A 13,215-nucleotide genomic window follows, 5' to 3' on the forward strand; every position below is an offset into this window, starting at 1 on the left:
CTTTAATCAGTTCTCTCATAGTACACAGGTTCTGGTGATGTCGTCTGTAGACCACAGTTCTAGCATCTTCCTAAAAGCCACAGTTCTGGTCCTTGCAGTTCGTGCCTCTTCTAGCTGGAAACAAAATCGCTATTTGGGCTGTTTTGCTCAGGGAAGACTAGGGGGCTTTTTTTTTTGGGGGGGGGAGGGGATGGGGTGGGGTGGAATCTCACATGGAAACTATTTTTCAGAAAGCTGTTCCCTCAAATTTAGTAGGTTGTCTTTCAGAGGGCCACTTTAGTAGGCTTCCTGTAGTAGCCAAAATGATGATCCTCTTGCTCCCTAGGTTCAGATGTTCTAGGAAAAAACAAATAATGCAAGAGGCATTACACGGATGTAACTGCATTATGAATGTAGCAGGACATTTAATGCCTTGCATACAAATCCTCTAAACTTGCCTGAGAAAGTGTCCCAAGGACAATAACCAAACAAGTGACCTGTGCAAACAGAACTTGTTTGTGAGGACAGCTGCCACAGAAGTGTCTCATGAGAAACACAAACTGCAGCTGGGGGGTTCCTACATGAACTGGGGTACGTAGAGTGCATGTGTGTCCAACAGCGGGGCTTTAACAAAGTGCGCACACGTCTCCGCACAGTGTTACAGGAATGCCGTTTTCTCAAAGCTCTCTGAAGAAAGACAACATCTGGCAAGGCTAACACTTAACTCTGGCTTAGATTTTTTCATTTTAAAAGAAAAGAGCCTAAATGAGAATAAGTGGAAGGGGGAGACTTTGGAATTGCTGCTTGCTAGTGGTTTCCTGCATCGCAGACATCCTTTTTCCTAATGTGCTCATTGTAGGAGAACAAGGAAGTTTCACTAGTAGTTTTTTTAGATGGTGACTATTTCTGAGTAAATTCTTTTGCGTTTGAAAACATTTGCAGAGATTTTGACTTTGGGACTGGATTATTATATGGATAACGTGGGTTAATTGAACCACAATGACTGTAATAGCGGTGAGGAGCGAGTATATCTGGAACGTGCACAGTAGCCTACTTAACATCTGCAATTGTGTGCAGATTGATTCCTCCAATAGAAAAGGTGAATTAAAAAGTTCTGAAAGAGGACTTGAAGTCTGTAACTTCAGCCTGATTCCAGTCAACCATTTACTACTTTTTTTGCCTTTGGATTTAGATGAAATGTACTTAAAAAAAAAAAGTTGCTTTGAGATCATTGGCATTTTAAATGTGAATCTTTCAAATGGCAAGTTGGTGATCTACTTCGGTCATAATCTGGTCTGGTTAAATATGTCAATAATCTTATACAGATTACTGTTTAATAGCAGCCCCTGCAGAACAATATCTTCAGGAGAAGTTGCCAGATGAAGTCGTTCTAAAGATCTTCTCCTACCTGCTGGAGCAGGATCTCTGTAGAGCAGCCTGTGTGTGTAAACGCTTCAGTGAGCTGGCTAATGATCCAATTTTGTGGTAAGCGAAAAGCTATTCCTCATTATCTTGAGAAATATTAGATGTGCTGCACGAGATGCCAGTGCAATAGAAAAACTGAAATGTTGGTTGCAATTAGTTGAATTAAAACCAGTTGTATTTTAATATGTCTGGTTTACTTAAGCATTATTTGTTACTTATGAATATCTGATTATATGTGTTAAACAGTAAAACTTTTAATTCTCTAGTAGTGTAGATACTAGTTAAATAATGTCCAGTTTAAAATCGGTGAGGTATTCCCTCAGTAGCCACTCCTTCCTTTCTTCCCCTCTTTGACCTTTTTCGTGCTTCTGTGGGGATTGTATTCCTTTACACAAAAGAAGAAACACATTTCTTAACATTAAATGCAAGTTTTGTCTAGTGTTATTTAGATCTTTTGGGGAGGATGGGGACTGGTTTTATTTTTGCTTGTTTTGTTTAATGGTTGGATACTCAGGCTGTTTTCCCCAATATGAATCCACCCTGCTCCTGGGTTATTGAGAGCTTGGATAAATGGGATCTCAATTTCTGTTATTTTATAAGGGGAAAAAATAACATGTTTCTAGGTTGTTTGGTTTTGTTTGTTTTTGGTTTTTTTAAATAATGATTAAGACTAAAAGAAAAAGATCAAACTTTGGGTATAACATCACAAAAGTGTGTGTGTAGGGAGTGTTCTTTTTTTTTAAAGACCGTTTTGGGGATGTCTTGTCAAATGAATTACAACTTCTGAAATTCAGTGTCATCTTGTAAGTCTGGGCTTAATATCATCAGGCTCAGACACTACGATTATTTGTATTCTGGCACTAATCAAAAGAATCCAATTGTGTGCTTCGTGTGCTATTTGCTTCTTTTTGAACCACTGTAATCTGTCTACTGATGAACTCTTTCTGAAATACAGTGCATCACTTATTCTCTCTGAATGCATTTTTTTTAGCCTTTTTTTCGGTAAGGTGAGGAAGAGGTGGTGGAACATTTTAAGCTTTGTTCTTCTTACGCTACTAGCTTTCCTAAGTGTTAAAACAATGCTGTAGTTAATAGACTCTGATTCCAGAAACAGTATAACTACTTAAATTTCTTTGTGGAAATTACACGTTGAGAACTGTGTCTTGGATTGTGAAACACATGTCAAAATTTTTCTTAGAAAAACACAGAAGTCAGTCCAACAGAAAAATTGTTTTGGAAGTGTTTTTAAGTGGTTGGTACTGGTCCTGGTCAAATCCACTGTCACAGACTGGTGAATGCTGTTGGAAAAATCCCAGTTTTTAACATTTGGTGTGTTTATATTAGAATGGAATAGTAATCAGAAATACATTAATTTTCTTTTCTGCTTGACACTTCTGCTCAGGAAAAGATTGTATATGGAAGTATTTGAGTACACTCGTCCAATGATGCATCCTGAACCTGGTAAATTTTATCAGATTAATCCAGAAGAATATGAACATCCAAATCCCTGGAAAGAAAGCTTTCAGCAACTGGTAACAGTAGTATTCATTTATATTCCAATTTACAGATTGTTTATAAAGGTAAAAAACCAACTTTGAAATGTGGCTGACAATACTAGTTATTTTGGTTTTAGACTTTAAATAAGGTGATGGTATGAGGAGGTGGGGAGAGATTCCTGTATTGTGTTATGAAGTTATTTCGTGTTTTGAGGCACAGCTTGGGGAGACACATCATGGTAAAGTGGAGCATTTGAGCATCCAGCTCTTCTATTTTGGGTTTTCCTCATGTTTTGCATCGCTGATATTCTGTGGAAGAGATTGTCATGGTCTGTAGCTCACAAATAAACCTCAAAAAAATTGTTGTGTCATATACTATTAAGCCAGCATGCATGCTGGTTATCAGATTTGTATGCATCTTCCTCTAGTAAACCAGACAATATATTGATAATGTTGCTTGGACTTAAATAGTGGTTTGCAGTTGACATGACTTGACCTAAACAAGTTACCTTTTAAGGCATGTGACTGAACCTTTAATCCAAAGTGTCAAAGGTATTGCAAGAACGGCTGGGCATGATATTTGAAAAGTGTAAGTGAGGGAAATATATCAAGGTGAGTGTATTATACAGTGTTGCGTGCAATTGGTTAATGAAATTATGAAGCCTGTTGAGGACAAATGCTTGACTTAGCTTCTTTGTTCAGTACTCAATCAAACGTGAAGGTATAGGATTCTTCTTTCCTCACCACATAAATGCAATTTGTTTTGTGGCAAGCTGCTAGAAAAATCAAAAGATGGAAATAAGAACACCCGTTGTGGAGCAAATAAGGTACATGAAGCTTTTTCAGTCACTTTAGAGGCTTCTGGCTGTGTAAGTAGGCTAGCCTCTTGGTTTAGTTGATCACGCTCTTAGGCTCAGACTCTTTTTGGTGTTGCCATTTCAACTTGGGTGCCTAATATGGTAGGTCAGAATATGACCCCTTGTTCCTGGAACAAACTGATATCAACAAATATCTTGTTAATTGGGGGCTTAGTAGATCTCTTGTCTGTGCATTCAGATCCACCTGTCTGCAAGATTTTATAAACTGTTTTCCTTGTTTCAGTACAAAGGAGCACATGTAAAGCCAGGCTTTGCTGAACACTTCTACAGTAATCCTGCAAGATATAAAGGAAGAGAAAATATGTTGGTATGTTTCTAAAGCAGTTCTTAAGAATATTTATATATCTTTGTATGGGTATTTCTCTCTAAACTTGTTCCTTTTCTTCTAGTATTATGATACCATTGAGGATGCTCTTGGTGGAGTTCAGGAAGCTCATTTTGATGGACTTATCTTTGTTCACTCTGGTATATATACTGATGAATGGATATATATAGAATCTCCAATCACCATGATCGGCGCAGGTATTTAAACTGAGATACTTTGTCTCAAACTATGACTTGTGTTAATTACCACCTTAATTACAAAGAGAGCCTGGTGTATTAAATATCCAATCTAAATGCTTGTCTTTATTCATTAGCCTAGTAAACAAGTATTTTCTGTACAAGTGTCATTAACTAAAAAGTAGCTGATGCTTCAGGCTGAAGTACTGTTGTCTGCTTGTTAGTTCTTGGAATAGTTTGCTTACTTTTTATTTCAGTAGGAGGGAAAAAATTGAATTTGTCAGAAAGTATACTCAGTTACATGACTGCAGTTGAAATTTTCAGGTGGTTCTTATGAAATTTGTTTATATATAACCTATCTCCAGAGTAGATTCTAGCAGTGGGAGCAAGCCCAAATTAGTATCTGTCCCATTTTCTTCAGCATCGTAATCCCATTTCAAGGTTGGAAATGAGAGCATCCAGCGGAAAGATTCTGAGACTGGAGGTTCTTTCTCTGTTCATCTCCCAACTGTTCCTCTAAAGGAGAACCTTTATGGAGAAGGAAATAAGACTTTCAGAATAGGAAAGGTTTAAGAAGAGTTAACATAATGCAATGCATCTGGCTGCAAATTGTGGTGCTTGTGGAGCTGTTTGCTTTTCCTGTCCCTGCTGTGAGCTTGCTAATCCCTAGTAGCATAATAGAGTGGTAAGAATTTAGACTGTCTTAATGTCTGGTAGACATCTTGGTTAAGAGGTCTTGGCCCTCTTACACTGCGATAACCCAGAATTGAATTGCCTGCTGCCTGCTTTTTCTGAGATACTGTCTGTCTGGGTTGGGTTTTTTGGTTTGTTTGGGGTGGTTTTTTTTTTTTGAAAGGGGGGGTAAAAAAAGGTCCCTCTTTTTAGGTATCTATTTGTTCTGCATACCAACTGTTCTGTTCTTGAGTGAACCTATTCTGCCATTTCTTGCCCGCATTCTGCAGCGAGAATGGGTTTGACCAATGCAGTCACATCGTTCCAGTGTTAGACTTAAAACTTATCCCTGCAGATCTGCAAGATGCAGCTGTGTTAGTATGTTAGTTTGTCAGTTTGTGACTACATTTCTGAAGCTAACATCCTGAACATTCCCACTTACTGTGCTTTGGTTTGTGTTGTGGAGAAGTTTTGGAGCACAAACTGGATTCCTTTTGGATGAGACTAGACTAAGAGACATGTTCCTGGAATACTGTTATTGCACTCTAATAGTTGTCGTGCATTCAATCAGAGGGACCGGGCTAGGACTAGTCGAAGTCAGTCTCTTCTGCCTTTGCTGTCCTGCAACACGTGTGGTGTGGATGTCTGAGCCTCAGCACTATTCCCCTCCGTAGTACCACTCCTGTTATGCTGCAGTGCTTGCTAATGCAGACGTGGCCTTAGACAAATAACAAAATACCCCCAGCTTCTCTTTCAGAAATGGATGACGGTAATAGATGCCAGTACAAATAGGTCAAGTCATATTCATGAAGTGTTTAAAATCCAGAAGAAACTGTATCAGCACTGTCCTAAAATAGAAAATTTCTCTATTACTTCATGAGACTTGAAATGACATCTTTGATATCTGGTTAAACTTTGCATGTTCTCTGGCTCCTTTTTAAGTTTTGAAAGGCCCTCTGCTTTCCCTTCCACTGGAATTAACCTAAGTTATTCAGAAAAACAGTTATCTTAACTACAGTTCTTTAAAAGCAAAGGATCTACATTGTGTATTTTTGTAACAGAATAGCTGTCTTGGGGAACAAAGCCTCCAAGAGGAATCCAGAAATGCTAGATGTATTTATATTTCAGTTTCTGGCACTGCTGTCTCTTCACTTCGTCGGACTTTCTCCACTGAATGGTCAGTGACATTGTAGAGGGAGTCAATTTTCATTTGTCTGGAAAAGAAAACAAATTAAAGTGAACCACTAAGCCTTGGAGAACTACCTCTTCTCTGTTCAGTCTGGCGTGCTTTTCAGAATAGTAGGATTAAGGCAGCACCAAATCTCTCTGCAATTCTACTCAAATTTCTTTAATAGTTTCTTCTGCTGACTTCTTCAGAAGCACAGCCTTATTGGAAAGGCAGCTTTATATACCTTGAGCTTTCAAGAACCTTCTGCTTTCTCGTATAAGCAAAATGTTATTACGGAATAATGCCTGGTCTGTTCAATTTTGGGGTTATTGATTTATTCCCTTAAATCTAGGGGAAGGAGTCGGGTTCAGAAGGAAGCCTTCGGGAGGTATTGCTAGTGCTGTGGCTTATCTGAGTGTCAGTTAAGAAGCAAGAGTAGAGGTCCTGCAAGGAAACTGATGCATCTGGTTCAGTGGATGGAAATACCTCTGAATTTCTTAAAAGAATTCTGTTTTACAGGGTTGGAGGGGGTGTCAGATTACTGCGGGAATACAAGCCTTCCATGGAGTGCTTATCTCACTCAAGACACAAAGTCTCTCATCTTAATAGCTGTGTTTCAGCAGTTGTACAGACGTGTGTCCTGATTGGAGAATCTTCACTGACTATGTGCTTTTTCTGTATTTTAGGAGATAAAGCTTTCATTTATCCCCTTTATTTTCCATTTGAATTAAATAATATGCAAGTAAGTGAAAAAGGGGTTATCAAAGGATTTTCCAGTCAAGACAAAACATTAATAAAAACAGTAAGAATTACTGTCATTTTAAGGGTAGAAAAATCTAAAGTGGTAAAGGCTGTCATAATTAGGTGGGTTTTTTTTACTTTAGAGTGTAAAAGAAGTTTCACATGCCTGAATTCTTCCTTAAATACCTGTTCTGCATCTTTGAATTAAAAGTTTATATTTTAGATTACTTTGGAGCTGTGTTCTTTGCTGTAGATTTTACAGACTGCAGGATCTAAAAGGGCCTCTGCACTTTTTGCCTGCTGCAATTGAACAGGGTCACAATTGCTTCCTGCAGAATCTAGTAATTTTTCTATTAATGCACTGAAAAGTGAAATTGGTTTATTCCTTTTGAGGAATAAAAGAATTCTGAGGCAACGTTGAGTTAATTTTTAGTTCTTTAGGCAGTCCCTTATCGTAGGCTTTCTGCTAAATTATTTCTAAACGTTCTCATCTTGGTCCTTAAAGTGACCGTGAATTCTGATCCTGTGGAACATGACTCCCTTCGACTTTAGCAAATAGACTTCTTGGGAGATATGTTTTGCTTGATTATGGAATTAGTGGCCCTTTTCTTACTTTTTCCATTTCTATGCTGTTTTCTCTTTCCTAAAATGGCCTAAGCTACCAGTTGAAACATAGATATTTCTTTGACTATTTCTTTTGCAACGATTCACTAGGATGTTGCAGAGAATTTCTTTGATGCATTTAGAATTAAACTAATGTTTGAGCAAGTCCTCTTCCCTTTTCAGCCTTTTCCGGGGAGAGAGTCTAAATGCAGTGGGCTAACTAATTGGCATGTTCCGTAATGGGCATTCTGGGACCTCCAAACGCAGAGACCTGTAAAGTAACTCGTGTGCTGAGAGGAAGGAGGCATCTGTGGAGAACGTCATCCAAGTGCACGGCAAACACCTCCAAGCACAATTCCACAAATCTCTCTGCTTTGTTTGATAGTGTTTCAGAGCATCTAATGTGAAGTGCCGTTTTTCCTTGACCCACCTAAGAAGGGAACACAATTCTGATATTAATTTACAGTTCTTTTATTGCCTATTAAATGCTCCATTTATTTTCTGGTTTTGGTTCAACTGCAATACTGTGGTGCTGTTCTTTCTCAGATGCTGGTTTGCTGTTGTGTATATGTCAGTGCATTTGCACCATGCTGGAAAACAGTTAATTATATATGAAATGTTACCAGGCCACAGAAAAATATTTTGTATGATGACACAAGCCCTCATCAAAGCCTCTTTTAGTTGTTATCTAGTTCTAAGTGAATAGTGGTATGAAGAAGAGCTAGACTACCTTAAAATATTTGCAGCTCTGCAGTAATGAAAGCAGAGATCTGGCTTTTAGATAGTGAGAACAAGCTGGATAATGATGTAAATGTTGCTTCATTCTGACTGGCACCTTTCTGCCTGAGTGATAAAGAACAGGACATACCACTTGTCTGCACTAGTGTCAACAGACAGCTGAGAAAGATCTGCTCGTGAGAAATCCTGTGTGTAGGCTCTTCAATAAAATACTGAATTTTGGGCAGATATTTGGTCATGTTTGCGTGTCTCAAGTTGGGAATGGTTTGAAATTGCTATCAGATAAGTTGTCTGCTATAATATGTGAAACTTTCGTATTTCCATTTCATGTATTGAGGAAAGCTTCTTCTGGCTTGCATATTTAATGTGCAGTTTTGAATCAGACGAACTACCTTGCTCGTGAATGAGTGTCACTGAATTTATACCAAAGTTAAGGCTGTTGTTAACTTGTGCTCCCTCTGCTGGCTGTTGCCATACCAATGTAAACATTTCCTTCACTCGGATTAAGAGCAAAGAATAGAGCAGAGCCTTGCTCTTAACACAGGAAATCAAATCGCAGATAATGGAAACTTTCAAATTAACCACTTTGATACCTTCTGTACATACTTTCAGAAGTATAGTTCAATCTAATTTTATTAGATTTTCTTCTAAAGAATGAGGATATCAGTTCAAAACTCTGAATCTTACATTTGAGAAGTATGGGGAGGTCACTTGTAGGTCATGAGCAGATTACTAAGTAGTTGTTTAAATTGGTTCAAATTAGTGATGGAATGTATGTATTTAGCGTTAATAAAAGGGTTTTGAATATCAAAATAAATTGTACTTAGCAGAATTGCATAGATACAGACTAGTATCTATGTTTAAACTGTTAATTCCATTCGTAATAAGTAGTAGTCAAAAACCAGCTCTGTACAAGAGAAGATTTTTCTCACGGTACAGATGTTAAATTGGTGCAAGGTTGTCTTAGTCAAAGACTAGTTTCTCCATTGTCTTTGAAACTTTGTTTTAAGATTCTTCTGACATGAAGACTATTAATGTGTCAAGAATAGCGTTTATTTTGCTTTGAACAGAATTCTATAAGTCTTCAGGGGATTTTTTTTTTTCAGTGGCATAAACTAAGACTTAATAAATGTCTTCTTTACAGCACCTGGAAAAGTAGCAGATAAAGTTATAATAGAAAACACTAGAGATTCCACCTTCGTTTTTATGGAGGGTTCTGAAGATGCCTATGTTGGATATATGACAATCAGGGTAAGAATCTCAAACTTCAGCAGAACTTCTAACAATTTCATTTTAATGCCTGAGCAATTAAATAAATACTACATTTCTGTGTTGTTTTCCTTTTTCAGTTCAACCCTGATGACAAATCTGCTCAGCACCACAATGCACACCACTGCTTAGAGATTACCGTGAACTGCAGTCCAATTATAGATCACTGTATTATTCGAAGTACTTGTACGGGTTAGTGGGCTTTTTATTGCTTGAAATTAACACTGTGCTTAAAGTTACTAAACTAACCAGGGCACGTGGAAGCAGCAAACAAATTGATGATGATCACTATTCGCATAATTCGGTTTTTTTGATGCAGGTGTTCATACAGGTCTGCCAGCCTTATTTGCCTTGAAATGGCATTATTACAGTGACTTCTTTGTGTCCAAGACCTTTGTGATAATGTATACTTGCTCTCTGTTTGGATCAGTTTGGACTCTCTGGGCAGTTAGTTTAAAACCTGAAAAGTGACAGTTTATATAAACTTACCTGATTTTGGTGTGTATAGTTGTAGCTGCCAGGAGAGGGCATTTGAAGGGGGCACACGTGGGACTTTTATGTTGGGTTCATTGCAATATACACTATTGAGATTGATGGCATTAAAACAGTCCTGAGTTGTAACTGCTATGCTAAGGTCACTTTCCTGACAAGAGTGGAATGATTTGACAGTGTGAGTTCCTAGCTGGTACAGGTAGAAGAAATGCATACTGTGGAAAGTTAAACTCATTTCACCATCAGAGATAACGAGGAATTTATACTGCCTGATTTGGGAAACATTGGTAGTCTGAATTGAGGAAAGACAGGGTCAGAGGCAGTGGAAGTGAGAGGCTGGATGGCAGTTCAGTCGTTGGCAGGAAGACATTGCCATTCACGATCGTTAGACACAAGACGTGGCAAGTTTAATGTGTTTGAACACAACCAGATGAAAAGGAGTTGGACTGTCAGAAAGAAGAGGTACAGAAGAATTAAGACATTGAGTCCTTTATGGAAATGGCCATATGAACTTTATATACCTAAGTTCAGCTAGTGAAATGGAATGGATCTATACAGCAGGCTGTGCATAAAGGTTGCATAAAGGCAAGGAAATAATGAGATCTTCAACTAGATAGAAAAACTCTACTCTTCTGGTACAAACTATGGAGGAGGGAATTCTGCAGGAAACTGTAATAAGAATGCTGGAGGGATTCCTTGTCTGTGCCTTTTAGAGGAAGATCAGCTCTTTCTTGGAGGCTTCAGGCTGTAGAATGCTACTTCACTTTTGGTCGGCAGCTCCATGCTTTACATCACCGTCTGTTTTACTGGAGACATATCAGCTAGTATGTGTAAGTGTTAAAATGAAAAAAGAGGAACAAAGGACAGCTAGCTGCTCTCAGTGTCTTGATTTCTTTGTTTAATGCTAAATACTGGGAAATTAAAGTATATGAAGAAAACTTGTTCTGGAAGTTCCTATATACTAATACTGGGGACACCAATAAGAAATGAGAGGAATTAGATTCATTTTTTGGACCCCATTCAGCTTGGTTATAAAAGTAGTTTGAAGAGCTGCATTGTTTCATATTGAAAAATGTGCTTACAGATAAGCTAGTAGGTCTTGGATGCTTTTGTGAAAATTGTTTGTTAAAATTAAGCTTTGATAACTTTTTTCATGACCACTTTTCATTTTGCAAGACTATTTCTGAGAATTTTTGACTTTTGCTGTCAGTGCTCTGGAATCCTCAGTGTTTGCTGCATTGAATTGTTGCTTCTCTTCTCCAAAGTTAAAATTTCTGGTCAATTTTGGAGGCTGTGTGTAGGCTGTACTGTTGTCACTTATTGATTATTAATTTTTATTGACTTATCCTACCAAGCCTTGCTGTAACCTCAGGAAGTACGGGGGGGGGGGAGAGGAAAAAAAAAAAGGGCAGTCTGCCAGAAAAGACATTTACTGTTTCCAAGTCAGTGACATCTCTGAAATATTGATCCATAACCATTCAAAATCTCTTTCTTAGCACATGCTTGTTACTCTCTCTGTAGATTTCCTAATTGCATTAAAGCATATTTCTACATTATATCACATGTAAAGTTCTTAATGTATGTCATATGTAAAGATGGGAGCTATGTAAGTGCAAGTGATTTAAGCTGGAGTTCTCTTGCTGCCAGTTCAAAGCATCTTTGAAATATTTTTAAATAAAGCTTAAGTGGCGAGATCCTGAGTCTAGAGGTTCCATTGCATCCATTGTAGAGGAAATCTTTTATCTACCAAGGTGAGGACTAATGCAGAGGTAGTGGATGGCAATGTGACTTTTTAAAGTATTGCTTAAGTGTGTGCAATCATTATGTTCTGAGTAAAAAAATTAAAGCCTAAACCAGTAATATTTGTGCTTGGAACTCTAAAAGGACCGATTTCACACAATCAATAATGAAGTCCAGTGAAGTGAGTCAAAATAAAGATTGCTTTCATTTAAATAAGCAAGATGTGTACATCATTTAGAACATCACACTGGCTTCCCAAAAATCCACGGTTCCTCAGTGTCACCAAAAGAGGTAGAGGAAGGGGGAGTGAAAGCAATTATGAGATACAAGAAATGAGACACTATTAGCAATTAATATAAATAGGAAACTAGGAATTGCAGGAAACTGCAGGGGGACACCAGACCCTCCCCAAAATACAAACACCCCAACAAAATATACCCCTACCCGCCAAAAGGAACTTGATAAACAAGGCAAGGCATAACATCTGACTAGAAGAGACAGTGCTTGTGTCTTGGGGAGCAAAGGGAGTTTTAGCAGTGATGCTGATCCATCATAGAATGGAAGAATTTGAATGGCAAAGTGTTGTGTAATTTTTGTTCCATATTTAATGAGAATAGGCAGGAATGATAAATGTGCTCATACCCTAGAGGGATAATGAAATACGTTCCACTCTTGACAGTAACCGTGGATGAGGTTAAACAGCTGTAAAAATAGACATCCTAAAATCATGCAGGAGTTTAAAAAGAACTGGCCAAGAAATCTTCTGGCTCCTATTATTTATCAACAGTAACTTGAACCCTGGGTGAGAATGGTGTATTATGTCCCTGGGGGCAGGCAGCGTGGGGGAGAGTAAACAGGATGAAGTAGTACCGCCGATCGATCCGGGGTAGAATAATGAGATAGTAAAGGTGGGGGTTTGGTCAATCAAGAATTTAAAATGTTATGACTGAAGCAAATTAGTGTGTATTTACAGAAAGTTGTAATGGTTGCATCACACTGCTAGCATTTTTGATGACGTTGACTAAAAGAAGTCCTGGTATAATTACATAGATCTTTGAAAAATATTTGACTTCAACATACAGTGCCTTAAAACATTAGAATTTACAGAATTACCAGAGCGCACATTAAATAGATGAAAAAGAACTTTGAGGGTTATTATGAATGGCTCTTTTGTGTCTATTTCAAAGATTACTTCAAGCCACTTTATCAATGACTTGCACAGAAGAAATAAAATGCATATTGATGAGACTTGAATGACAGTGAAGACTTCAGGTATTATAAATAGCCAGGAGGATGGGTTGCTATGCCCTTTTTGGAAGGTGGGCTCCCAAACAATATTCACGTTAGTGTGGACAAATGTGAAATTATATACGCAGCTTGCGTTTGTTCCTAGTTTTAAGTGACAAACCTCTCTTCAGAGAAGCTGGATTCCTGGGAAAAACGTTAAGAGTCTTTGGGGTTAGACAGCTAAATATGAGCCCTCATGTAGTCTAGTGGCCCAAAGAACTGATGT

The 13,215-nt window shown here is 38.0% G+C and overlaps 1 protein-coding gene across 6 annotated transcripts in view; it reads left to right on the forward strand.

Annotated features, from left to right (window-relative positions):
- The window catches only part of FBXO11 (F-box protein 11), a 78,194-nt gene that overhangs the window by 44,601 nt on the left and 20,378 nt on the right, over nt 1-13,215 (forward strand). For 3 of the 6 annotated variants that reach the window (XM_054193966.1, XM_054193970.1, XM_054193971.1), the window contains 6 exons: nt 1,305-1,464; nt 2,807-2,936; nt 4,002-4,085; nt 4,168-4,300; nt 9,346-9,452; nt 9,551-9,662. In XM_054193966.1, coding sequence (XP_054049941.1) covers nt 1,305-1,464; nt 2,807-2,936; nt 4,002-4,085; nt 4,168-4,300; nt 9,346-9,452; nt 9,551-9,662 — 726 coding nt within the window. The remainder of the gene's footprint in view (nt 1-1,304; nt 1,465-2,806; nt 2,937-4,001; nt 4,086-4,167; nt 4,301-9,345; nt 9,453-9,550; nt 9,663-13,215) is intronic. The other 3 variants (XM_054193968.1, XM_054193972.1, XM_054193969.1) reach the window with 2 other exon arrangements.

Source organism: Rissa tridactyla, chromosome 3, assembly GCF_028500815.1.
Source record: "Rissa tridactyla isolate bRisTri1 chromosome 3, bRisTri1.patW.cur.20221130, whole genome shotgun sequence".
Lineage (NCBI taxonomy): Eukaryota > Metazoa > Chordata > Aves > Charadriiformes > Laridae > Rissa > Rissa tridactyla.